At 44.2% G+C, this 27,385-nt stretch overlaps 1 protein-coding gene across 1 annotated transcript in view; it reads left to right on the top strand.

Annotated features, from left to right (window-relative positions):
• Nucleotides 1-9,223: 9,223 nt before the first annotated feature.
• The window catches only part of LOC141148201 (uncharacterized), a 33,846-nt gene continuing 15,684 nt past the window's right edge, over nt 9,224-27,385 (top strand). Inside the window, exons 1-2 of the mRNA XM_073635419.1 lie at nt 9,224-9,298; nt 16,222-16,557. Of these exons, the coding sequence (XP_073491520.1) occupies nt 16,227-16,557 (331 nt within the window). The 5' untranslated portion in view covers nt 9,224-9,298; nt 16,222-16,226. The remainder of the gene's footprint in view (nt 9,299-16,221; nt 16,558-27,385) is intronic.

Here is a 27,385-nt window from a genome sequence, read left to right as displayed (position 1 = left end):
GTCGGTGAGTGATTCAGCCCCCTGTGCCTCCCCTGCCTCTTTAGATGGCCGCTCTGAACTATCTGACTACCTTTGTGAAGAGGATATCAAGCGCCATATTATGTCTTTACCCACTAAGGAGGACCTTGAACGTTTTATAAGCAGGGTAGAGAAAGCTTTCACAGAGGACTTTGCCCAACTAAAGGCTGACACTTCCCACCTGGGTAACAGGGTAGAATCTTTAGAAGAGAAGCTGGAGGAGGTTCTCCCCACTATTGCTCAACTGCAATCCAAATGTCAGCAGCAAGACCAGCAGATTGAAACCCTATTATGTCAGCTGGATGATGCAGAAAATCGCAGCAGGAGAGCGAACATTAGGATCCGAGGTCTCCCAGAAGCCACAGCCCCAAGGGATATTATCCCCACGCTGACAGATATATTCAGAGACATATTGGGCCTATCGACCACGGCTCCAATAGAAATTGACCGAGCTCACAGGGCACTAAGACCCTCCTCTCAAGAGGTGGACAACCCTAGAGATGTAATCTGCAAACTCCACAAATTCACTTTAAAAGACAGCATCATGCAAAAAATGCGCAACAAACCCTTCTATGATTTTGACGGCGCACGTTTATTCTTCTACCAGGACATATCTAGACGCACCCTTATGCAGCGCAGAGCCCTGAAACCCCTTCTGACAGCGATCCAGGATGCTGGCCTTCCCTACCGCTGGGGTTTTCCCTTTTTTCTGCAAGTGACTAAAGATGGAAGACAAGTCACGCTACGCAACAAAGATGATCTCCCTCAGTTCCTGTCCTCCCTGGGCCTAGACACAGTGGACTTTCCGGATTGGAGAATTTCATCTGGCGTTTCTAGGATCCAGGTCCCCACACAATGGTCAACTGCTACCCGTAGGAACCGTAGAAGGGACAGACAGCTTCAGCATCAAGATACCCCCCACGGCTCCTCCGCTATCCGTGACTGAGGGAGTAGTCCTTCCGGACTCTTACAGTGGTCATAGACAACCCCTGTAATTAAGATATGGCCCCCCTCTTTTCTCTCATGTAGAAATTTGGCCCCCCAATGTCAGCCTTATCACTTTTCGTTGAAATCCAGTTGGCTGTGACTGCAGACCACTCGAAAGTCATGACTAATAACAAACAAAAATTTTTCCTTATATACGTATTTTCCTATGTTCTGGTAATGGGTGGGAAAATGTGAACCCCAAAATTTATAGTAGTAGCTTATCCCCCCCCCAACCCCAAACACCTTTTAAGACGCGGTGTGTGGAGACGGGGCTCCGTTCTCCGCCCTGTGCTTAGGCCCACGTTCCCCCACGTAGGCCACCCTATATTGGGTACAGTCCCTAGTTGGGGCAATAGGTAAGGTCTGAGGCCCCCTTCTTTCCGAGGGAGACCTCCCACCTATAGATGTATAATTTACAGACTTTGCGAATTCCTTGTCGTATTGTTTATGTTACTTTAACAGTTCGTTTTCTTTGTTCATTTTTCTACTCACTTTCCTCCCCACCTCCGCTCTGTTCCCCTCCTTCCTTCCTTCCTAGGAGCAACCCAGGACTTCAGATGCTGCGCCGAGCGAGTGAGACCATTCGACCTCCTCCCTACCACTCATTCTGGCATGTCTACTATTAAGGTAATATCATACAACATAAGAGGCCTATGCTCCCCGGGGAAAAGAAACAAACTTTGGTGGGAACTTAAGAAATTAAAAGCTCATATGGTTTTTATACAGGAAACCCATTTTACTAATCATTCCTTGCCTAGGTTACCTACCCATTTATTCAACCAATGGTTCCATAGCACCTCCCCCACGTCTAAATCCAAAGGCACCACGATTGCTATCCACAGGAATTGCCCCTTCCAGCTTTCGGACAGCAAAATAGATCCACTAGGTCGTTATGTATTTCTGAAAGGAATCATAGCGGGACGAAAATATACTCTCGCCTCGATATATGCGCCCAATGCTAACCAAATTACTTTTATTGACAGTACTCTCGACCTACTAGCAGACTTTAAAGAAGGCTATGTCATTTTGGGAGGGGACTTCAATGTTAGCCCGGACCCTCTGTTAGACACCTCCAGCTCTAGACACTCACACTCTTATGCTTTCTTAAAACACTTCCGAAAGTCATTTCAGTCCAATTTGCTACTTGATAGCTGGAGAGTTCTCCATCCAAGGGAGAGAGACTTCAGCTATCACTCGGCAGTCCATGATGTATACACCCGCATAGACCACATCTATGTGGATCGCCCAACACTAGAGCTCGTGCAGTCCGCGTTCATTGGGAACATCACTCTATCCGATCACGCACCAGTGGGGGTGACCCTAACACTCCCTTCAGGTTCCCGTGGGGCCTGGACGTGGAGGTTGAATGAAAATTTGTTGGATGATACAGTGGCAGTTGCCAAAGTATCAGAGACTATCACAAATTATTTCAATGAAAATGTGACGGACGATATCAGCATGGGCGTAGTGTGGGAGGGCCACAAGGCAGTGATCAGAGGAGAGATAATATCCCAGGGGGCTAGACTTAAAAAGATGCTTCAGGCGGACTTTGAAAGAGTGCTGACCGCCCTACAGGACGCGGAACTCAAACATAAACAAAATGGAGGCCCTGAGGCGTTGCGGAGGTTAACTGAATTAAGAGACTTTTTTACGCCTGCTTGATCGGCAGACTCGTAAGCAAGCCAGAAGATTATCGCACAAATATTACGAACACGGCAACAAATGTGGTCGTATGCTTGCTAGAGCCATTCGTAAGAAACACGCGCAGACTTACATACAAAAATTATGCTCCCCTTCTGGGGTGGTATCGGCTCGGTCCTCCAAAATTGCCTCAGGGTTTCAAGATTACTACACACAACTTTATAATTTACACCCTGACAACCCTTTAGAAACACAGCAATCCAGGTCCACAGCCATCCGAGACTACTTAGCTGCAGCTGGCGCTCCAACATTGAGTGTAGATCAGTGTACTGACCTTGAACTTCCGATCTCCCCTGGGGAGATTGAACTGATAGTGAAATCCCTCCCTACAGGGAAGAGCCCGGGACCGGACGGCTACTCGGGTTTGTACTACAAAACCTTCCTACCCCTCCTTAAGCCCCACATGTGCGCCTACTTTAATTCTATAGCGGAAGGGGCCCCCATGCCCTCAGAGGCACTCTTGGCTCACATCACAGTTTTGCCAAAAGAAGGTAAAGACCCGACGCTCCCTCAAAGCTACAGCCCGATCTCCCTTCTTAACGTTGACGTTAAGATACTAGCCAAGATCTTAGCGACCAGGATCGGGAATCTTCTGCCCAATATCATTCATCCTGACCAAACTGGGTTTATTAAGGGGAGAGAAGCAAGGGACAACTCCATTAGAGCCATACAACTTATCCACTGGGCCCATTCTAACCCTGACTCCAAACCTTACATTATTCTTTCTACAGACGCCGAAAAGGCCTTCGACCGGGTTGACTGGTCGTACCTCAAAGCGGTGTTGGAGACACTAGGGCTTAAAACACGCATGTTGACCTCTATCCTGGCGCTTTACTCTACTCCCTGCGCACAGGTCAAGGTGAACGGAATGCTTTCCTCTAGATTTCCGATTCGGAATGGCACGAGACAGGGGTGCCCCCTATCCCCCCTTCTCTTCGCTCTAGTTCTTGAACCATTACTATGCACGGTTAGGGCGAATGCAGACATAAGGGGTTTACGAGTCGGAAACACTGAACACAAACTATCCGCCTACGCTGATGATGTGTTATTCCACCTCTCAGAACCCTTGTTATCGTTGCCACTCCTGATGAAGGAACTAAAACTATTCGGATCACTTTCAAATTTCAAAATTAATTACTCCAAATCTGAAATTTTACCTATTTTCCTAACCCCGGCACTGATTAGTAACCTACAAGCCTCCTTTCCCTTCACCTGGGCCAAATCCTCCATTCGATACCTAGGGATTCAATTGACAGATAGCTTTGATTCCCTCTACGACACAAATTTTCCCCCCCTACTTCATACAATTAAAAAAGACCTCTCCCTCTGGACCAAGACTGCGTTCACTTGGATAGGCTGCATTAACATTATAAAAATGAATGTTCTACCCCGTATACTCTTCTTTCTTCAAATGATACCAATCCCACTACCTACCAAATTTTTTTCTCAGATTAATAGCATTATAATGGGATTTGTGTGGAATGCACGTCACCCTAGAATAGCCATGAGGACATTAAAACGCTCAAAACTAGCGGGTGGCCTAGGGATCCCAGATATATTGAAATACCACAAAGCAATTGCTCTCCAGAGGATCCTCAACTGGCGCTTCCACACCCAATCCAAAATATGGGTCTCTCTTGAGAAATGGTTAGCTGGCAGGAATTTGGCCTTCGCTCCCTGACTACCAAGTGAATACCGCGGGCTATCAGATTCAACATCCCCACTGACGAGACACACTCTCTCCACTTGGGACAAACTGAATTCGATCTTAAACCTATCACCGCCCATGTCCCCGTTAGCCCCATTAGGGGGATTTAATTGGTTCTTACCGGGTGAGCAAATGGCCTTTTTCGCCCCTTGGGTGGATGACGGTAATGCCAGCTGTGGGAAATTGATGAGCAATGGTAAGCTGATGAGTGTCGAATCCCTACAAAGTAGACATGGGGGCTCCAAAATAAACTTTTGGCGCTACAGACAGCTCCATCACTTTTTCGAAACTCACGGACAATCCATAAGAGACATCTCTACTCTTACTCCTTTCGAACAACTTTTTGTAGAGGAAGACCCGATCCCACATTTGATATCCGAAATGTATCGCTTATTAAATAGTGCTAATGACAACCTTAGACCGACCTATATACGGACATGGGAGAGAGACCTACAACTAGACCTCTCCACATCCCAACTAACACACCTATATCAACTCACCCATTCAAGCTCTATTGAATCCAGAACCCAAGAAACAAATTACAAGCTCCTGTCGCGCTGGTACAGAGTCCCAACTGATTTAGCCCGTATCTACCCCTCGGTGTCGGACCAATGCTGGAGAGGGTGTGGACAGAGAGGCACACTCCTCCACATTTGGTGGGAGTGTCCTCTGATACAGCCATACTGGGCAGATATTAAATCTCTAATAAAAGAAATTTTAGACTTGGATGTTCCTTTGAACCCAGTCTACTTTCTCCTGCATGTCCCTCAGATGCCGATTAGTAGATACAGAAAATGCATACTACCACACCTTTTAAATGCAGCTAGACGCCTCCTTCCAATTTATTGGAAACAATCCAGGGTCCCTTCTAGAGAGGACTGGATTAAAAAAGTCAATGATATTAGAGAAGCTGAACACTGGATAGCATCCTGTAAAGGAAAATTGGAACGTTTTGAGGTCATATGGGGTCCATGGAGAGACTTTATGTTTGACCCGAATCTCATACCCTCAAGCCTAGATCTGGCCCTACTGGAATTAGCAGAACCAACCCTGAGATCCCGCTTAGACAACAGCAATAAGGCCCACTGATAGACATTTTTCATGGATTCCTTCTATGATGATAACCAGACGGTGGCGGAACTCGCTCGGCGCAGACTTACAGAACCTTCTCAGACTCTGAGGTATGCTCCACACCACTCCCCCCTCCCTCCTTACCCTTTCCCCTCCTCCTCATCCTTTCATACTTGTTCCCCCTCTGACTCTAACTATTTCTTATCTTTCTCTACCTTCTAATTTTGCCTCTTGGACCGCATGCCAGTTGCCAGTTGCCGGGCTGCGGTCATAAGATGCAGATGTTGCACTACTTGGACACGGGCGGCGGCAGACAACAAAGGGGGGCACACACCCCCCACTGGGAGGTGGACCTTTTTTTTCAGTATCGGCCTCTGGTGGATAGGGGGGTGTGAAGGGTGTGTCCTTCCTGGACACGGTGAGACGGACGAGGTTGTTGGAGGTATTTACCCCCCTCTGTTCGAGCTGTTGACAGGGGAGGCTCGCCCGCTGGCTCTCCTGATCATTTAGCACTTTGAATGCGGCCGTGGTTGGGTCAACCGGCACGCCGCCGCATGTTCATCCTGATTCAGGATGTGTATTATAGATTAAAGATGGTGCCGCCGCCGCAGGTCCGAAACACTTATCTGCACTAACAGGTGTATGGACAAGTTGTATATGTGTTCTAACCCGCATTTCTAAAATGTGTGTATTTTTATGCTAAAATGTTGATAAATAAAGATTAAAAAAAAAAAAAAGCCGTCTGTGATCTCCAGTCATTTGCTTTGTCTAGGCTGAGCTGAAATCATCAGTCTACTGCAGGCAGGGCCGGATTAAGAACATCATGGACCTGGTGCTGAGGATTATGGTGGGGCTTTTTATAAAAAAAAATAATAATAATAAAAAATACAAACAATTTGTTGTTATAACAAATTAAATTAAATAGAGAGAGGGAGGATGAGAGACAGGACTGGACTGGGACATAAATGTGGCCCTGGACTTCATCCAGACCGGCCCAGGGCACAACACATCAGGCTACAGTGCACATAAGGGCATGGTACAGAGCCCAGCACATCAGGGCACAGCACATCAGGGCACAGCACATCAGGGTACAGCACACCAGGCCACATTAGGGTACAGGATACAGCACATCAGGGCACAGCACATCAGGGCACATAGCACATCAGGGAACGGGGTACATGGCACATCAGGGCACAGCACATCAGGGCACGGGGCACATGGCACATTAGGGCACATCAGGGCACAGGGAACATCGGGGCACATCAGGGTACGGGGCACATCAGGGCTTGGAGCACATCAGGGCACATGGCACATCAGGGCACATGGGGCACATGGCACATTATGGGGCACATCATGGCACACATCAGGGCACATGGCACATTATGGGGGACATCATGGCACACATCAAAGCACATGGCACATTATGGGGCACATGGCACATTATGGGGCACATCATGGCACACATCAGGGCACATGGCACATTATGGGGCACATCATGGCACACATCAGGGCACATGGCACATTATGGGGCACATCATGGGGCACATGGCACATTATGGGGCACATCATGGCACACATCAGTGCACATGGCACATTATGGGGCACATCATGGGGCACATCAGGGCACATGGCACATTATGGGGCACATTGTTTACTAGCCAGCATGCAAAGTAGTGCAGGACACATCTGTAATAAGTTCTCTCTCATGTCACGCTGCTCCCCGGCGGCCCCTCCTCTCTTTTCGTCCATCCCAGATGATGTCACAAGCAAATGGGGATGGACGAGAAGAGAGGGAGGCCGCTGGGGAGCAGCGCTGCGTGACATGAGAGAGAACCTATCACAGACGCTTCCTGCGCTACTCTGCATGCTGCGGGCTAAATCTCGATCTGCCCGTCAGGTGCCAGCTGTCGGTAATCGATGGGTAAATCGCCGCGGACCTCCGGTGCAATAGGTGGCTGCTGAAACTGGTCCACTGAGCCATCGGCCCACCGGGAAACTCCCGGTAGTCCCGATGGCCAGTCCATCCCTGGCTGCAGGCAGAATTAAGCATTTCCTCAGTCTCCTCCCCAGTGACCATTGCAATCCTCAGAGCATCACGGGCCCCTGGTCCCTGCCAGCTTGCATCACAGTGCCCCCTTACATCATATTTCCCTATCACAGTACCCATTAACACTAAAAGTATTGGATGCCTGCCTTTACACACACATGAACTTCAGTGGCATCCCAGTCTTAGTCCGTAGGGTTCAATATTGAGTTGGCCCACCCTTTGCAGCTATAACAGCTTTAACTCTTCTGGGGAGGCTGTCCACAAGGTTTAGGAGTGTGTCTATGGGAATGTTTGACCATTCGTCCAGAAGGGCATTTGTGAGGTCAGGCATTGATTTTGTACAAGAAGGCCTGGCTCGCAATCTCCACTCTAATTCATCCCAAAGGTGTTCTATCGGGTTGAGGCCAGGACTCTGTGCAGGCCAGTCAAGTTCCTCCACCCGAAACTCGAACATCCATATCTTTATGGACCTTGCTTTGTGCACTGGTGCACAGTCATGTTGGAACAGGAAGGAGCCATCCCCAAACTGATCCCACAAAGTTGGAAGCATGAAATTGTCCAAAATGTCTTGGTATTTCCTTCACTGGAACTGAGGGGCCAAGACCAACCCCTGAAAAACAACCCCACACCATAATCCCCCCTATACCAAATGATTTGGACCAGTGCACAAAGCAAGGATGAGTGAGTTTGGGGTGCAGGAACTTCAGTTTTCGGTAATCAATAAGTCATCCGACTCTGCCCAACGCATGTTGCCACAGTCACATGACTTCCTCAGGGGTACTGCACATGTAAAAATTAGTTATTTTTCAATCTATTGCATCTTTGTGAGGTCAGGCACTGATGTTGGATGAGAAGGCCTGGCTCACAGTCTCTGCTTAGACAAAAAAATCTCTCTCCTGCGCTCGGGTGACTGGAACCTCAATGATTGATAAGGCCAAAATGCTTCAGTGGTGTTTGCCGTCTTGCAGCCCTCTTCAGAACATTGGGTATTCATGAGCTACAAAAAAATAAAAAAAGAAAAAGAGGGCGCACCGACCTAGTGCATTACCACTAATAGCGTTTTTTAAATAAACGCTATTAGAGGTAATGCACTAGGTCCGTGCACCCTCTTTTTCTTTTTTTTTCTTCTTTTTTTATTTCACAGTCTCTGCTCCAATTCTTCCCAAAGGTGCTCTATTGGGTTGAGGTCAGGACTCTGTGCAGGCCAGTCAAGTTCCTCCACCCCAAAACATAACAGTTAGTTTCTCTTATTTCCCCATATTTGTCCCAAAACACTCATTGTCCTAGCGTGACAACGATGTTTAGTATGGTAGTCACCAAGTGTGTTAATGGGGGATTACCAAGAATAAAAAAAGGAGGAAAAAAGTGTGAATAAGGAGATATCCGGGGTAGCTACAGGTGTAAAAAAAAAAAAAAGTGTAAGGGTTTATAAGGGTTTATAACCACTTTAAGCTTTGACAATAAAACCTGCAAGCAGATTGGTTTCTATGCAGAGTTGCTCCAGATTTTATACTCTCCAGTTTTAGTAAATCCCCCCCCCCCCCCCATGTGTTTCTGTTTTTATCTGTGTCCCCATTGGGGAGATCTCCTACAGAAAGTGGCTTCCTTAGTATTGATGTTATCATGGTATTGTAATGTGAGGCCCCCTCCTTCCTGTCTGTGCACTAATAACGGTTCTGATACAAAGTTTCACTTCCTGCAGTTTTTTGCATGAGATCGCAGTGCAGAGTTGGGTGTGTAGGGCGTATCGCAAGCTTCCAGAATCGGTGAGTTAGGCTAATCATTGGGGTGTCACAGTATGTCAGTGGATTGGGGGGGGGGGTGCAGTTGAAACTGTCATTGTTTTTTTAGGAAGAGGATTAACCCTTTACTGGCAACAACTTCAACTCATATGAGCACGATACAAGTGACGCTCATGTCAGCAAAGAGTTTAATCAGATAGTATCAATGCTGCTTGGACTGAGAAGAAGGGTGTGGACATGGACAGCACTGTGTTCAGCAAGAGTTAAATCTCCCAGATAATATGACGGTGAGGATGTGGTTTGAGTGACACCATGGGGTGGATTTACTAAAGGCAAGTAGACTGAGAAATCTGCAAGTGCAGTTTCTCCAGAGCTTAGTAAATGAGGGGGAGCTCTACTGACTTCCATCGTCCAATCACATTCAAGCAAATATGCCATTTTTTATTTTCCTTGCATGTGATTGGGTATTCTTTCTAAAGTGAATCTTCATCTCATTTACTAAGGGTTGAAGCAAATGCTCTTGTAGAGCGCTCAGTCTATTTGCCTTTAATAAATCAACCCCAATGTCACCTAGAAATATGTAAGGTGATCTGCACTCACCGGTCGCTTTATTAGGTACACCTTGCTAGTAGCGGGTTGGACCCCCTTTTGCCTTCATTCTTCCTGGCATAGATACAAAAAGGTGTTGGAAACATTCCTCAGAGATTTTGGTTAATAATGAAATGCAGTGGCGGCTGGTGGTTTTTTTTTTGGGGGGGGGGCAAACAACTACACCCCCTCCCCCCGCTGTCTGCCAGTCGGGCCGACACTTACCCCATCTAGGTGGTGGGTGGTGGGCTACGTGCAGCGGCTCCAGTGTCCTTCATCTAGGTGGCCGCCATGCGTCTCCTCTCTCCTCCTCCTAGGCGCTAGTCGTCCAATAGGAACACCTGGCATTTTGTCCAATCGGGAAACAGGTCTCACAACCCTCTTCCTGATTGGCGGGGAGGAAATTTAGTGTGAAAATAGCGAATATTAATTCGCTATCGTCACACAACTGGGTGAGCCCACCCTTTTTTAATTCTTAGAAAACTAGAAATAAAAAAAATCTGCAAAAAAAAAAATTGATTGCTAGGATAGTGGAAGAGATTAATTAGGGAAGATTAAAGTAAGTTACAAGTTCCTAAAGCGTTGAAAGAGAACAAATGTTATTTAAAAGGAAGAAGAAGAAAAAAGGACACTATTTTTGAAATTTGTCAGGTTGCTTTTACTGTAGATTGAAGCTCATCCCTTCAATCTGCAGACAAATAAAATAGAATAGATACAAAACTAACAATGTTACTTTGTATCTCTCTATCTCCTGTCTGATCAATGTTTATAAACAATGTTACTTTGTATCTCTCTATCTCCTGTCTGATCAATGTTTATAAACAATGTTACTTTGAATTCGGGGACCTTCCATATTAGTCAATAAGGATGAGCCGAACACTCCCCGGTTCGCTTCGCATCCAGAACATGCGAACAGGCAAAAAATTTGGACGAACACATGAACACCATTAAAGTCTATGGGACACGAACATGAACAATCAAAAGTGCTCATTTTAAAGGCTAATATGCAAGTTATTGTCATAAAAAGTGTTTGGGGACCCGGTCCTGCCCCAGGGGACATGGATCAATGCAAAAAAAAGTTTAAAAAACTGCCGTTTTTTCGGGAGCAGTGATTTTAATAATGCTTAAAGTGAAACAATAAAAATGAAATATTCCTTTAAATTTCGTACCTGGGGGGTGTCTATAGTATGCCTGTAAAGTGGAGCATTTTTCCAGTATTTAGAAAATTACCTGCACAAAATGACATTTCTAAAGGAAAAAAGTCATTTAAAACTGATCGCGGCTGTAATGAATTGTCGGGTCTCGGCAATATAGATAAAACTCGTTGAAAAAAATGGCCTGGTTTCCCCCCAGTCCATTTCCAGGCCCTTTGGGTCCGGTATGAATATTAAGGGGAACCCCCGAACCAAAAATAAAAAAAAAAAAATTGCGTGGGGGTCCCCCTAAAATCCATACCAGGCACTTCAGGTCTGGTATGGAAATTGAGGGGAACCCTGCGCCAAAATAAAAAAAAATGGCGTAGGGGTGTCCCCCCCAAATCCATACCAGACCTGCTCCCGAAAAAACGGCCGTTTTTAAAACTTTTTTTGCATTGATCCATGTCCCCTGGGGCAGGACCCGGGTCCCCAAACACTTTTTATGACAATAACTTGCATATAAGCCTTTAAAATGAGCACTTTTTTTTTCTTGTTTGTGTCCCATAGACTTTAACAGTGTTCCGCGGCTTTCGAATTTGTTCGGTGTTCGCCGAACATCCGAACAACCAAAGTTCGGCCCGAACTTATGCTCGGGCCGAACCGTTCGCCTTCCCTATTGGTCAAGAGTTAGCTTTGTATTCACAACAAACTTTTTTTTGTATGCTGCTACAAATTAGCAATTACACTGCATGCATTTCAGAAATGTTTTTAATATTTTGTAATTGTGGGAAAAAAAATTATCATTTTCATGCATATACAGAATATAAATATGTAACAACAGCTTTGTGTGTCCGTTTATCAGATGCAGTCATTAAATAAATTGTGATCGAAAGCTGCCAATCACTGCAAGTGTCTTGTGTGCTTCAAAAGGAATGGTTTGCCTTTCATATACGTAACATCTGAACCAATGATCTTTTCAGCTAACTGTAGGAGGGGATCTCTTCCCATCGACCACCATTGTAGGAATCATCAGTAAAAAATGACCACTGGCCAGGTCTAAGGATGAGAATCGAGTGATCAAAGACTGCTGATCTCTCGGTTCTCAGAGCTCCCTGAGTAGAGAGCTGGTGACTGTCAGTCACCGCTGTCTGCTCTGCCCCTCTCCCCAGCTCACTGGAGCGCTGGGCTGTGGCGGGGGGTGGGAGTAGCCAGCTCAGGCTCTAATCGGCTCACTGAGAGGCTGAGCCGGGTGCCGGTCCAGGCATGTGGGTGGATCCCGACCATATTGTCATGATCTTGCCTGAGCCTGGACCGGCTCTGTGACATCAGCCGACAGCCCGCTGTCAGCTGAAAATGGGTCACAGGAGCGCAGAACGAACTGCACTCCTGTGATCCCCAGGTGAAGTACAGCCAAGGGAGCTTTCCCTATACTTCTTTTTTAACTCTCGTTAACTTCTCGTTTTTCTTTTGTGCTGACTCATGCTCTCAGGTTATTTAGACCAACTGTGTTGTGTGTACAGAGTTTCGCTCCATGCACACTTGTATGACTTGTCGTGTTGGACACATAATTGTTTTCAATGGCACCCGTTCGGATCTATGCGACTTAAAGTTGCATCGACCTTGAAAAGGCCCCTGCACTGATTTGATGCAACTTTGAGGCGACTTAGTGCCAGAGTGTAAATTTGCACTCAAAGTCACATCAAAGCCGCATTTCAAAGTCACACTGGCGATGGTGTGACTTTAGAGTCCCGCACGAGTAAATGGAGCCTAAATGTAGCAATGGGGTCTATTTACTAAAACCAGAGAGTGCAAAATCTGTTGCAGCTGTGCATGGTAGCCAATCAGCTTCTAACCTCAACTTCTTCAATTACACTCTGACAGGAAATCCTGGAAGACGATTGGCTACCATGCAGAGCTGCACCAGATTTTGCACACTCTGGTTTTAGTAATATACAGTGGAACCTCGGATTGTGAGTAACGCGGTTAACGAGAGTTTCACAACACGAGCACTGTAGTTCTAAAAATCCTAACTCGGTTTGCGAGTGTTGTCTCGCAAAACGAGCAGTATTCAGGCCAAAGCGGTGTGCAGTACCGCTTTTGGCCTGAGGTGGGGGGGCGCCGGAGCTGAATTGATCGCCGCCGTTCGGAAATGCACGGAAAAGCCCAAGGACAGTTCAACTGACCTTGGCAAACCTCGGAAAGGCTCGTGAACGGAGTCTTTCCGAGGTTTGCCGAGGTCAGCCGAAGTGTGCTCGGGCCTTTTTCAGACGTTTCCAAGGCTCTCCGGCGCCCCCCCCACCTCTGGCCGCATGCGGTATTGCATCCTATTGAAGTCAATGCAGAACAAATTATTTTAGTTTCCATTGACTTCAATGGGAAAACTCTCTTTGATACGCGAGTACTTTGGATTACGAACATACTCCTGGAATGCTCCACTGTATAGAGAGAGCAGGGATTTTTAAAGGTGAAAATTAATTCGAAAAATGATAACAACTAAATTATATAAGAACCTTTTTTTTATTGTAGAAAAAATATTTTTTTTTTATTAAAAAAGCAGTAATTGGCAAGTACAAATCAACAAGATTTTATGGATACAGCATAAAAGGATAGAATTCCCTTTTATGCTGTAAACATAAAATCTTTTTGATTTGTACTTGCCAATTGCTGTGTTTTTGATAAAAATGTTTATTTTTTTCTAAAATAAAAAAATGTTCTTAAAAATTTCTCTATATAATTTATAATTTTTCAAATTAATTTGCACCTTAAAGGTCCCATTTTCTTCTCTCTATATAATCTATCAAGGAGTGTGGTGCTATTATTAAGTTGATTTGTCTGTGATCAAAAAAACTTTTTGCAACATTTTTCCTTAGGTTGACCTCCTAGGACCAACTCCTCTGTCATACAACATCTATTGAGCACCCCCCCCCCCTGGAAATTGTCCCTGCAAGTGTATGGTAAGGAAGCCGCTTTCTGTTTACTGTAAAGCTGGCCATACATGGTTAGAACGTAGTTCGATTTTCGAAAAGTTGGGCTAATTTCAGGTATCGAAGTGCAAAGTTTTATGGTAAAAAAAAAAAAGAACTGTCATGTCGGACTTTTTGAGCCTAAACGATCTATTTTCTAAATATTAGTAGTGGAAGAGATCGAAAACAGTTTAACCACTTACGGACCGCCCGCCATCATTATACGGCGGCTCTTTGAAGTGGAATATCATTGTTATGGCAGCAGATAGCTGCCATAACCCCACAATCCACTTGTTCAGCGGGCGGTCTGCTTTAAGATAAAAGCGGTCTCCGGTGGCGGATTCGCCACAAGATAACTTTTATCGGTAGTGGGGGCGGGCCCCTCTCGCCGCGCTCTGGTGCCATCTGCCTCTTACCGGTGGTAGGCGATCGGATCCTGTCCCCTGTTTGGCTGGTTGCCGAGTCAGAGAAAGATGGCCCCCACCCGGCTCCATACCGTTGCAGGGCGGAAGCAACGTCAAAACATCACTTCCGCCCACAGCTCTTAAAGGGACCTTTTTTTTTTTCAAACAACATTTTTTTTTTATTGCATTTTAGTGTAAATATGAGATGTGAGGTCTTTTTGACCCCCCAGATCTCATATTTAAGAGGACCTGTCATGCTTTTTTTCTATTACAAGGGATGTTTACATTCCTTGTAATAGGAATAAAAGTGACACATTTTTTTTGTTAAAAGAACAGTGTAAAAAAAAAAAAAAAAATTAAAAGTCAAATAAATAAGAAAAAAAAAAAATTTAACGCTCCCCGTCCCGCCGAGCTCGCGTGCAGAAGCCAGTGCATACTTAAGTCATGCCCGCATATGAAAACGGTGTTCAAACCACACATGTGAGGTATTGCTGCGATCGGTAGAGCGAGAGCAATAATTCTAGCCCTCAACATCCTCTGTAACGCAAAACATATAACCTGTAGAATTTTTTAAATGTCGTCTATGGAGATTTTTCAGGATAAAAGTTTGTCTTCATTCCACGAGCGGGCGCAATTTTGAAGCGTGACATGTTGGGTATCAATTTATTCGACATAACATCATCTTTCACAATATTAAAAAAATGGGCTAACTTTTACAGTTATCTCATTTTTTAATTAAAAAAAGTGTATTTTTTTCCAAACAAAGTGTGCTTGTAAGATCGCTGCACAAATACGGTGTGACAGAAAGTATTGCAATCACCACCATTTTATTCTCTAGGGTGTTCGAAAAAAAGTATATGTAATGTTTAGGGGTTCTAAGTAATTTTCTAGTGAAAAAAAATAGATTTTAACTTGTAAACAACAAGTTTGAAAAAAAGGCCAGGTCCTTAAGTTGTTAAAAAAATCAGCAGCGCATGTTCAAACTGAGCACGGGTTTGTGTAATCGTCAGATGAAAACTGTACTGTTTATGTTATCGATTGACAATATGTAGATAATTGGATGGCATTATTCAAAAGTTCTTTATAAATCTGACCATTTGTTTCCTAACGATTTCCTAACCGCGTATGACAGAATGTAACACTTAACACAAATATGTGGCCCCACTAGACTGTGCATTTTCTGTGATTTTTCTGTAATAAAAGCCAAAAACGAAAAAAGCTGAAATACCTAGCTACAAATGATGCAACAGATAATAGTTTTCACTATTGGCCAATAAAAAAAGTCAAAGCCCAAAAACCATGATCGTCCATACCCCTCCTCTAAGTGTGTCGACACAGGGTCACGTGTCTTCCTCAGGGGGATTTGGGCTATCAATCCATTTATAGCAGCTGGCACCATTTCCTTGTAGTATACAGGCGCCGCCATTTTATTGTAGTTTATTTAATTCATCATATAGAATAATGAAAAACATCTATGGAAATTACATTAAGAAGTTCAATCTACAATGAAGGCACGCTAATACCCGGGCTTGTGTGATCAAGGAGGGGTTCCCAACTAATAGGTGTAATAAACAATAACAAGAATCGCATTTAAAAGTTAAGAGTAAAAGTTTGTTGCTCCTATTTATTCCCATACACAGTCTTTCCAGTATAACATTATAGGAGTGGCGCGTAGGTTCATTCGATTTTATTGACCTTTCATTCTACTTTAGTGGTTACATCTTCCTTTGTACTTTTTATATCTGCCTGGTATTCAGCTTTTGCAATCTGGGGAGTGGGTTGCTTGCCATGTCTCCATGTACAAAGTTCCTCTGTTTCAGTTTTGATTTCCTGATTTCCCTGTTTGAATCCTCCAGAAAACATGGCAGGTCCTCAGAGGCCTCTGCATGAGATGAGAGATTATATCCGCACCTTCAGCCTAGATACCCTCCCCCATGGCAATCAGGGGTATCAGCGCGTTTTGCTGCAGCTGGTGGGTCATATCGGGTCTGGGAAGTCAGCTCTGATCAACTCCTGTAAATGTGTGCTGGATGACGGAGAATTTATCATGTATGCCAAAGCAACAGATGCACCGGGTGCAGTCACTTCCAGTAGGACAGCCTATGAACTGACCCCGACCATCTCCATAGTGGACAACAGACCGGTGATAATAATGATGAAAATGGAGATGGCAGAAGTGTACGCCCAGCTTGGTAAGATTATTATTATCTACACTTAGAACTGAAATGTCCATAAAGGAAGGACAAAGGATAGAATACTTTAGGATAAGGCTAGAAGGATAAGGGTCACAGACACTCTGTAGTCATTCACCCAATCAAAGGGCCAGATGTCGTATTTTCTGTTTTATCCACTTCAATACCAGGTCATGCAATGCTGTACACAAATGACTGTTTTATAATTTTTTTGCACACAAATAGAGCTTTCTTTTAGTGGTATTTAATCACTTATGGGGTTTTTTTGCTAAACAAACAAAAAAAGACAGAAAAAGAACTTTTTCTCAGTTTCTGTTATACAATTTTGCAAATAAGTTTTTGTTCTTCTTCACTGATGGGGCATTGATGAGGCACCACTGATAGACACTGACATGCTGCACTGATAGACACTAACATGCTGCACTAATAGACACTAACATGCTGCACTAATAGACACTGATATGCTGCACTGATAGACACTGACATGCTGCACTGATAGACACTGATATGCTGCACTGATAGACACTGATATGCTGCACTGATAGACACTGATATGCTGCAAGGATGGACACTGATATGCTTCACTGATTGACACTGATATGCTGCACTGATAGACACTGATATGCTGCACTGATAGACACTGACACGCTGCACTGATAGACACTGATATGCTGCAAGGATGGGCACTGATATGCTTCACTGACTGACACTGATATGCTGCACTGATAGACACTGACATGCTGCACTGATAGACACTGATATGCTGCAGTGATAGACATTGACATGCTGCACTGATAGACACTAACATGCTGCACTGATAGACACTAATATGCTGCACCGATAGACACTGACATGCTGCACTGATAGACACTGATATGCTGCAAGGATGGGCACTGATATGCTGCACTGATAGACACTGATATGCTGCACTGATAGACACTGATATGCTACACTGATAGACACTGATATGCTTCACTGACTGACACTGATATGCTGCACTGATAGACACTGACATGCTGCACTGATAGACACTGATATGCTGCAGTGATAGACATTGACATGCTGCACTGATAGACACTAATATGCTGCACTGATAGACACTGACATGCTGCACTGATAGACACTAATATGCTGCACCGATAGACACTGACATGCTGCACTGATAGACACTGATATGCTACACTGATAGACACTGATATGCTGCACTGATAGACACTGATATGCTACACTGATAGACACTGATATGCTGCTCTGATTGACACAGATATGCTGCTCTGATAGACACTGATATGCTGCACTGATAGACACTGATATGCTGCACTGATAGACACTGATATGCTGCATTGATAGACGCTGATATACTGCACTGATAGACACTGATATGCTGCACCGATAGACACTGACATGCTGCACTGATAGACACTGATATGCTACACTGATAGACACTGATATGCTGCACTGATAGACACTGATATGCTACACTGATAGACACTGATATGCTGCTCTGATTGACACAGATATGCTGCTCTGATTGACACAGGTATGCTGCACTGATGGGCACTGATATACTGCACTGATAGACACTGATATGCTGCACTGATAGACACTGATATGCTGCACTGATAGACACTGATATGCTGCACTGATAGACACTGATATGCTGCATTGATAGACGCTGATATACTGCACTGATAGACACTGATATGCTGCACTGATAGACACTGATATGCTGCACTGATGGGCACTGATATTAGTGGTGGCCCCTCCATACGGGGTGCATGGGCGCTGCCCCCCCTATCCATGCATCCGACCCCCTAATCTACATGCGGGGCGCCAGACTATGGATTCCAAATTTTTCTTTATTTTTTGAAGCATGTGATTATAGCCTGAGGCTCTAATAGGCTTCACAAAATGGTGGGCTCAGCGCGAAGAGTACCGCAACCGAATGCCCACTCAGTTGTGTGAAAATAGAGAATGAATATTTGCTATTGTCACACTGAACTTCCTCCAATCAGGAAGCGGGTCCCGTTAGCCGATTGGCTGAAAGGAGATCTGATCAGATTGGCCACGAGGAGGAGGGGGAGGAGACGCAGGGTAAGCCTCTGTCTGGAGCGAAGCCGCCACCCCATCCACTGTCACCCACTGCCTGGAGCGCTGCCCGTAAGATGTGGTAAGTGCAGGCCCCGACCTATTTGACCGACCCGGGGGTGGTGCCGTCCATGACCGACTGTGAGCGACCCGACCGACTGGGCAGCTTTAGCCTCTCATAGGTACAGCAATGCTGAGGGGGTCAGTTGCTTTGTTTGCTGCCCCCCCCAAAAAAAACAGCCGTCACTGACTGATATGCTACACGAGCTGCACAGTGTGAAGGATGTCATATCATGTCCAGTCAGAACTGGAAAACCCCCGCCCAGCCATCAATCTGCTATAGGCCGGACGGAAAGGTTTTAAAGCAATGATTTTTACATTCGAACAGCACAGGGTATGGCCTTTTTACCTTCATTTTTAACCACTTCCCATCCGGGCGAATTCTGGCACTTCACTCCTACATGTAAAAAATTTTAATTTTTTTGGGTAGAGAATTACTCAGAACCCCCAAACATTATATATAGTTTTTTTTAGCAGAGACCATAAGGAACAAAATGGCGGTTGTTGCAACTTTTTATGTCACATGGTATTTGCACAGGAATTTTTCAAACGTGTTTTTATGGAAAAAAAAAAACAGTTTCGTGAATTAAAAAAAACCCAAAACACTAAAGTTTATTTTTTTTTATTGTTTATTTTATTTTCATTTTTTCGATTTTTACACTTTCCCTTTAAACATTTTTTTTATCACTTTTATTCCTATTACAAGGAATGTAAACCTGTGCATGACAGGTCCTCTTTATGGAGAGATCTGGTTTCAATAAGACTTCACATCTCTCCTTCAGGCTGGAAAGCCTGAGATAAAAAAAAACAGGAGGATCTCGGTTCTCCAGCTGAGTATTTGGCAGTATTTGCAACTGCCAGGCCGGGCGTGATGCCATAACGTGAACCTCCGAGAGTCATAGAGATGACCAGGGACCATCTGTTCCCTGGAAATCTCTATGGTCAACTTCCGCCACCGGTGGATTCCTTCTCTGGCTCACTAATCGCAGGGGCGAGCACGGAGAAGCAAGAGAGGGTGGGAGGGGGGGAACGTCCCCTCCAGCCACATGTAAGAGAATGATACCGGGTTGATGCCTGTAGGTGCAAGCATCATCCCAGTATAACCACTGAAACGGGAGGATGTCCATGTATGCCCTCCCGGCAGGAAGTAGTTAAACCCAATCTCACATAATGTTCATTTTCACTGTGCGAGGGCAACGCAAATTCTTTATAAATCAACCCCTGTGTCATTGTGCCCTGATCTCCCCAAGACACAGCACCACCAGCTGGAGAAACCAAGCACTGCAGTCTATACACAAACATTAATAAAAATTGTCGGTGTCCCTGTTGGTGGAATAAATGCAGGAAGTCAGAGAAAGTCCAATTAAAGCGCAGCTTTAGTCAGCAAATTAAATTCTGCTAGATCACCTCAGGTTGACCCCATTTGCAGATATTAAAAAATAAGTGTCTATACTGTTTAAAATTCAGTAATACACTATCTCATCCTGCTCTGCACATGCTTAGTTGCTCTCTATTTTTAGGCACTGTGACAAATTTGTAGAGGCCAATCTGCTGACAGCCTAAAGATTTACTGCTGCTCAGGAGCTCTCGACTACAGCAAAATGGCAGCCTCCAGCAGGAAGAAACTGGAGCAATGCTGGAGGCAATTTACTGCACACACTAATTTTGGTAGCATACGGTAATTATTAATGTGGAATGTATGTTCCTTGCTAAAGAACATTATTTTTTATCAAGTTGTTATGGGTAAAGTTTCACTTTAAATGTACATTATTGTCAGAAACTATAAAATCAGACCGAGACAGAAGTACAGTTAAATCACACTTGTTTAATAATAAAAGTAAAAAGAACAAATGTAATCAAAACATAGCCAAAGTTCAGTAACCGGAATGGATAGTCAGCCAAGCCAGAAGTCAGGGACCAAAGTAGTCGAACAGCAAGCAGGATCCGGAGCCAGAAGGGATGTCAGTAAAGCCAGTCTTTAAACAGGAATGCAGGAGATTTTTCTTGTGATGTTGACCAAGGTGAAGGCAGAGCTCCTGTGGACTGGATGGCTTAGGTAGGCAGGACTGACCAGCAGGATATCAACAACAGCTGAGTAACTTTAGAGAGAGATGGGAGCTGGCAATTAGCCGACAGCTGAGCAGCCACCTCAGAGAAGGAAGGGCTGAGCCAGCCCTGACAATTATATGTAAATCCAATTAATAATTACTCTTTAAAATATTAACCGCTTCCTGACCAGCCGCCGCAGTTATACTGCGGCAGGATGGCTCCCCTGCGCGAGCCGTCATAGCTGTACATCGGCTCTTTAAGATGCTGTAGCAGGCACGCGCGTGCCGGCAGCATGTCCCTGGAGCCAATGCGCATGCCCAGAGGGCGCGTTGACTGCCAGGCACCCGTGATCACTCGTGACAGAGGGAGAACCAGGATCTGTGTGGGTAAACACTCAAATCCCGGTTCTGTCAGGGGAGAGGAGACAGATCGTGTGTTCATACTAAGTAGGAACAACTATCTCTCTCCACCTCTAGTCAGCCACCTCCCCCCTCACAGTTAGAACACACATAGGGAACACAGTTAACCCCTTGATTGCCCCCTAGTGTTAACCCCTTCCCTGTCAGTGACATTTATACAGTAATCAGTGGCTATTTAAAGCAATGATCGCTGTATAAATGTCAATGGTCCCAAAAAAGTGTCAAAAGTGTCCAATTTGTCCACCGCAATATCTCAGTCCCAATAAAAATCGCAGATCGCCGCCACTACTAGTAAAAAAAAATAATAATAATAACAATGCCATAAATCTATCCCCTATTTTGTAGACGCTATAACTTTTGCGCAAACCAATCAATATACGCTTATTGCAATTTTAGTTTTTTTGTTTTACCAAAAGTATGTAGAAGAATAAATATTGGCCTAAACTGATGAAGAAATGTATTTTTATTTTTTTGGATATTTATTATAGCAAAAAGTACAAAATATTGTGTTTTTTTTCAAAATTGTCGCTCTTTTTTTTGTTTATAGCGCAAAAAATAAAAACCGCAGAGATGATCAAATACCACCAAAAGAAAGCTCTATTTGTGGGGGAAAAAGTATGTACATTTTGTTTGGGTAAAATGTCGTACGGCCACGGAGTTGTCAGTTAAATTGATGCAGTGCCGAATCGCAAAAAATGGCCCAGTCATTAAGGGGGCAAATCCTTCTGGGGCTGAAGTGGTTAATGTAATTTCAAATGTAATTTTCAATGCTTTTAAATCAGCAGCTTTTGTTAAAATAACACTTGGAGATCCTGCCATGCAGATCCTTATTCAAGCACTTCCTTTTATAGGGTGACAACTCTCTGTCTCAATTGCGCTCTTGTATTGTCACTAGTGATAAGCCAAACTCCTCTGGGTTTGGTTTAAGCAGGGTTCAGCAAACTTCAAAGAACCTCATGCCAAACTTGAACCCAATTGAACTCAATGGGAGACAGATCTGTCAAATTAAAAATGCCCATTTTCTGGGTAATGTAATTACCAAAGTGATTTATTATTATTATTATCATAATACAGAATGTATATAGCACCAACAGTTTGCGCAGCACTTTACAACATGAGGGCAGACAGTACAGTTACAATACAATTCAATACAGGAGGGATCAGATTTGGGACTTTTTAGGCACTCTAAATAAAAATCCAAGATAATTCTATTAATACAAAATCCTTAAAAATGCAATAAAAAACATAGGCTGACTATATAGCATGTTATATCATATTACAGTATATCACCAAAGATGATATCTACATCATCCCACATGGAACAAAATATATTGAAATAGTTCACAAGGTCATAATAGTAATGCCCCGTACACACGGTTGGATTTTCCGACGGAAAATGTGCGATCGGAGCGTGTTGTCGGAAATTCCGACCGTGTGTGGGCTCCATCGGACATTTTCCATCGGACATTTTCCAACACACAAAGTTTGAGAGCAGGAGATAAAATTTTCCGACAACAAAATCTGATCACGTCAATTCCGACCGTGTGTGGCCTATTCCGACGCACAAAGTGCCAGGCATGCTCAGAAGAAATTCTGAGACTGAACAGCTCGGTCTGGTAAACTTAGTGTTCGGAATGGATACAGCACTTTCGTCAGGCTGCAATGTTTAAAATTGTTTAAAAACTCTGTTCTTCTTTATAATGCTAGAAGAATGAAGTAGTTTTGCTGCTCATATTCACACAGACTTCTCACAAACTTCTTTCTTTATTATTTATCATGATTTCATCAATATATTTTGCTTTGTCACATCTGTCAAAAAAGATATATGTTTTTTTTGGGGGGGTTTGTATTTTTTTCAAGCCTGATCGTTTTTTTTTTTTTGTTTTTTTTTTTACATCCTGAATATTTTTGGTTGTGTTTTGTGTGTCAAGTTACCACAACACCATTATTATCTTGTATTATTTAATCTCAAGGAGGTTGTTTGGTGTTGGTGTCCCTTGTTGTATTTTTGAAATGTACCTGCCTACTCACAAACAAAATGTCCTTTTTGAAGGAAAACACACATGGGCGAGTATAATTGAAACAAAAATTCCTTTATTAAGGGATCAGACCAAACAAAGAGGGAGGCAATGCTGGAGAAACGGCAGAAATTGGCGAAGCCTTTTACCCCCATGGCACACATCAATTCTTTGACAGTAAAATTGGTGGCCTGAGGAGTCCTTATAAAAGGGAGTGCAGTCTGGTACAGAAGTCCCAGAGATCATGAAAGCAGCAGATGACATCTATGTCCCCAGGCTGTGGTCATACAGGAGGCTGCATCTTTTGCCAGACCAGACTGAACCCAGGCCATCACTCTCTGGTTTTCCTTCCACGCTTCCTTCCCGGCTGTGGCTCTGGTGTTGGAGGGGTGGCAGGAGGAGGAGTAGGACCTGGAGGAGGAGGAGGAGGAGGAGGAGGACCTGGAGGAGGAGGACCATGGGTGAGCTGACAAATGTGGGTTTCACATGTTGGCCCCTCAAAGCCTTATTTAGAGCTTCCAAAATTAAAAACTCACATAAGAGGCGTTGGCCCTCCTCCATCTGCATCATTTTGCATGCAGTTAGCTCTGCAAAATCATCTTCCACACTGTGGGGTGTTCTGAGGGCCTCAGTAGCCTTCTAAAATAGGTCTATGGCAGCCTCCTCCAGGTTACTCCTCTTCTTGCAACTTTGTCTTTGAAGGTGGAGGGTAGGGACCTGGGTATCGGGCAGCCTGTTTGACCCGGCCACCTCCTGGCTGAGACTTAACTGTGTATGAAAAAGGGACATGGTTTTCGTTTTTGGTTCATCAATCACAATCAGAAATTAGTACTTCAAACTAACATCTATTTAACATCATTGATTGGACAACCAGAAATCTTTAGAAGAATGCTATACCTGGCTCAAGCTGGGCTCCTCCACATGTTGCTGCCTGGAAGGCCTAGATTGGACATCAGAAGCCTCAGCTGAGGGGGAAGGAAGTGTGGAAGGAAGACTGGAGAGTGCTGGCCTGGGTTCAGTCTGGCCTGCCAGAAAATGCAGCCTGTCATAGTACCACAGCCTGGGGACATAAATGTCATCTGCAGCTCCTGATCTCTGGGAATCCTGGACTTTCTTGTGCTCCCTTAGATAAGTGCTCCTCATGCCACCAATTAGGATCTTCAAATAGGTGATGTCTGCTGTGGGGATCACCGGCTTCACAAATTGCAGCAAATTATCCAGCGCTGCCTTCCTCTTTGTTTGGTTCTTATATTCGGGGTGGTTTATCTGCCACAGACTGGGCAGCTCCCTGAACATATCAATGAAGATTGGCATAAAGTCCTGATCACTGACTAGATCCATTTTCACTGCAAGACACAACACAAGACAAACCCTAATGTCAGCCTAAAGTCTTCTAAACTTGTTAAAATACAGGCCTCAATCTAGAAGCAGTATAGGCCAAAATTTAAATCTTACCTTTGTTATCACGCTCACAGATCGTACGTACTACACACGCGTGTTACGCTTTATATACACTGCGCATGCGTGAAACTCCGCCCGCCCCTCACGTTCTTTCTAGTCTATTCCCCGCCCCTTCTCATTTGGCGCAGTGGGGAAGAGCACATGGCGGAGTCAGAGCAGGTGTCTGATAATTACACCAACAAGGAGGAGGAGGAGGAAAGCCCGGAGCCAGAAACGTCCTGATCCCGGAAGAGACGTTTTAAGGCCTCAAATATGTCCTTTGGGGAGATGTTGGAGATGGTCGACATAATGAAGAGGGCCGACTATGACGGGAAATATGGACCTTACCCCAACCCCAATATCAGAAAGGCCAAGATCATGGCGAAAGTGGTCAAAAGTCTTCAGAAGAATTTCGGGGTACGACGATCCAAGGATCAACTCAGGAAGCGGTGGTCGGACCTGAAATTAAGGGAGCACGAGCAGTACAGAAGGATCCGGAGAGTGCTGCAAAGAAGTAAGTAGTTGTCCTGTGTTCCTATTCTTTATTTTTCTAACATTCGTGCTGCTCCATGTGCTTTTCTTTACTGTTGTACAGAGGCAACTTTTTAATGTTCATGGCCACATTATTCGTTCGTATGAAACATTGTTCATTCAGCCTAGAAAACAGCATTGTTTTGGACATATGCATTTGAATACATTTTTGCTAGCCTACTTCTCGTCAAATAATTTTGGTGTCTAGATGGGTTGGTAACTAGAATGAAATGCAAACTAGATTCGGTGTAAGGAGAGGACACTCAGCAGCTATTTACACATCTGGACGCTGGAGCACTAGTGTGGGACAGCAGAACACACTTTTTATTAGGGGGCCCACACAGGTGTTCCAGTGTATACTATAGGGGTGTCTCCATCTGTGAAGCTTGTACAAAACAGGTAAGTATCCAAGCTTGACAAAGTGACCCAAATATTTCTTCATCTTGGAAATCTGCCATAACAGACAATTGTACCCCACTTCCAAGCAATGTTTCATGTTCCTATTTCTGTCATCAAATATCTGTGTGCTAAGTATACCTAATTTTTTTAACATAGGGGAGAAAAGACTCAGAGGACGCCCCTCTTCCGAGGAGACCACAGACCCCCCCCCACCTCATGAAGAAGTGGAAATCCAACAAAGTCAACAGGAGGAGGAAGGAAACGTGGTGGAAATTGTCACCACAACAGGTGAGTGTCTGCGACCACAGGCTCAGGTAAGAGATGGATGCCGGCATATTTATAATACATGGTGTGTTTTTGTTTTTATATTTTTAGGTGATCGTGATGTTGTGGATGATGGATATTTCACCAGTGAGAGTGCCAAGATCCTGATTGAGGAGATCATGGGGTGTAATAGGGACATGGAAAACATCCAGAAAAACATCAATGATGTTAAAAACAAAATGAAGAACCCATTGATATTTTAGGGAGAGTTTAAAACACCTCCAAATCCCTTACTTTTTTTTGGTTTTTTAAATAGAAAAATTTTTCAGATTTTTGGACATATTTGAGAAAAGCCAAATTTTGAAGATGCACCCAGTGTGTCACTATGTGCTATCTGCCATCACGGGAGATCAATGTAGGCGTTTTGGGGGTGCAACCCCTTCCTCAATAATAAAGTAGCTGTGAGGAAGGGGTTGCACCCCCAAAACATGTCCCTTGATCCCCCGTGATGGCAGCTAGCACATGTTGACATTCGGCAATTTAAAAATTTGGCTTTTCCAGGGGTGACTTCACCCCATCTGAACGCAATATCAAACACAGTTCCTAAATACTCATGTCTGATATTGCCTTCAAGTTCTACAAAAGTTTAACTTTGTAAGTTCCAGATTTGTGTCTTTCTTGTTTGTTTGAAACATGCCTGTTTTACCTTAAATGGACATTTCTACTTTTATTAATGTCACCCAAAAAATTGTTATACAACAAACATGTTGGTTTGTTTTAAAAACCTTTTATAAATGCACATGTGATTGTGCTGGTATTAAAAAGATTGATACTCAAGAATGTGTGGATTATTGTTTCAATGCTCCTAAAATTTAGTTGTGGTAAAATTGGTGTTTTCAGTGACAATGGGGGTTATTTCGTAAGGGTAAATCCACTTTGCACTACTGGGTGTTATTTACTAAAGGAAAATACACTTTGCACTACAAGTGCACTTGAGCCTGCACTTGTAGTGCAAAGTGTATTTTCCTTTAGTAAATAACACCCAACAGTGCTTTTTAAGGTTACACAATCATGACATTTTCAGGACTCCCCACATTTCTGTCAGGGTCAGCTAAAAGAAACACAAGCAGTAAATGTCACCAAAGATTTTAGTAGTTAAAATTTTTTGTTTATTTGAAAAATGTATCAGACATTGTCTGGCATATTGATGGCCCCCCTACCCGCAAAGTAATCAAGGTATCTAAGACGGACCTCGCGGGCACTCGGGGGGGGCAAGCCAGGACGGCCAGCCTCAAGCGCCGTCGGAGTTGGTTCATTTACTTGAATTCCGGCCCCAGGCCCAACTGAGGCAGCATAGTTGGCAGAATTTCACTTTAAAAAGTTGTGGAGAACACAGCACGCCAGGATGATATGATTCTGTTTATACTCCGCCATGTGTATAGGTGTAAGAAATAAGCGGAACCGGCTGGCCATGATTTCAAACATGTTCTCCACCACTCTTCTGGCTCTGGCCAGCCGGTAATTAAAAACCCTCTGGTCCAGGGTGAGGGTCCTCATAGG

Source organism: Aquarana catesbeiana, linkage group LG06, assembly GCF_042186555.1.
Source record: "Aquarana catesbeiana isolate 2022-GZ linkage group LG06, ASM4218655v1, whole genome shotgun sequence".
Taxonomy (NCBI): domain Eukaryota; kingdom Metazoa; phylum Chordata; class Amphibia; order Anura; family Ranidae; genus Aquarana; species Aquarana catesbeiana.
The sequence above is the reverse complement of the archived record's forward strand: the minus strand, read 5'-3'. Positions and strand labels throughout refer to the sequence as shown.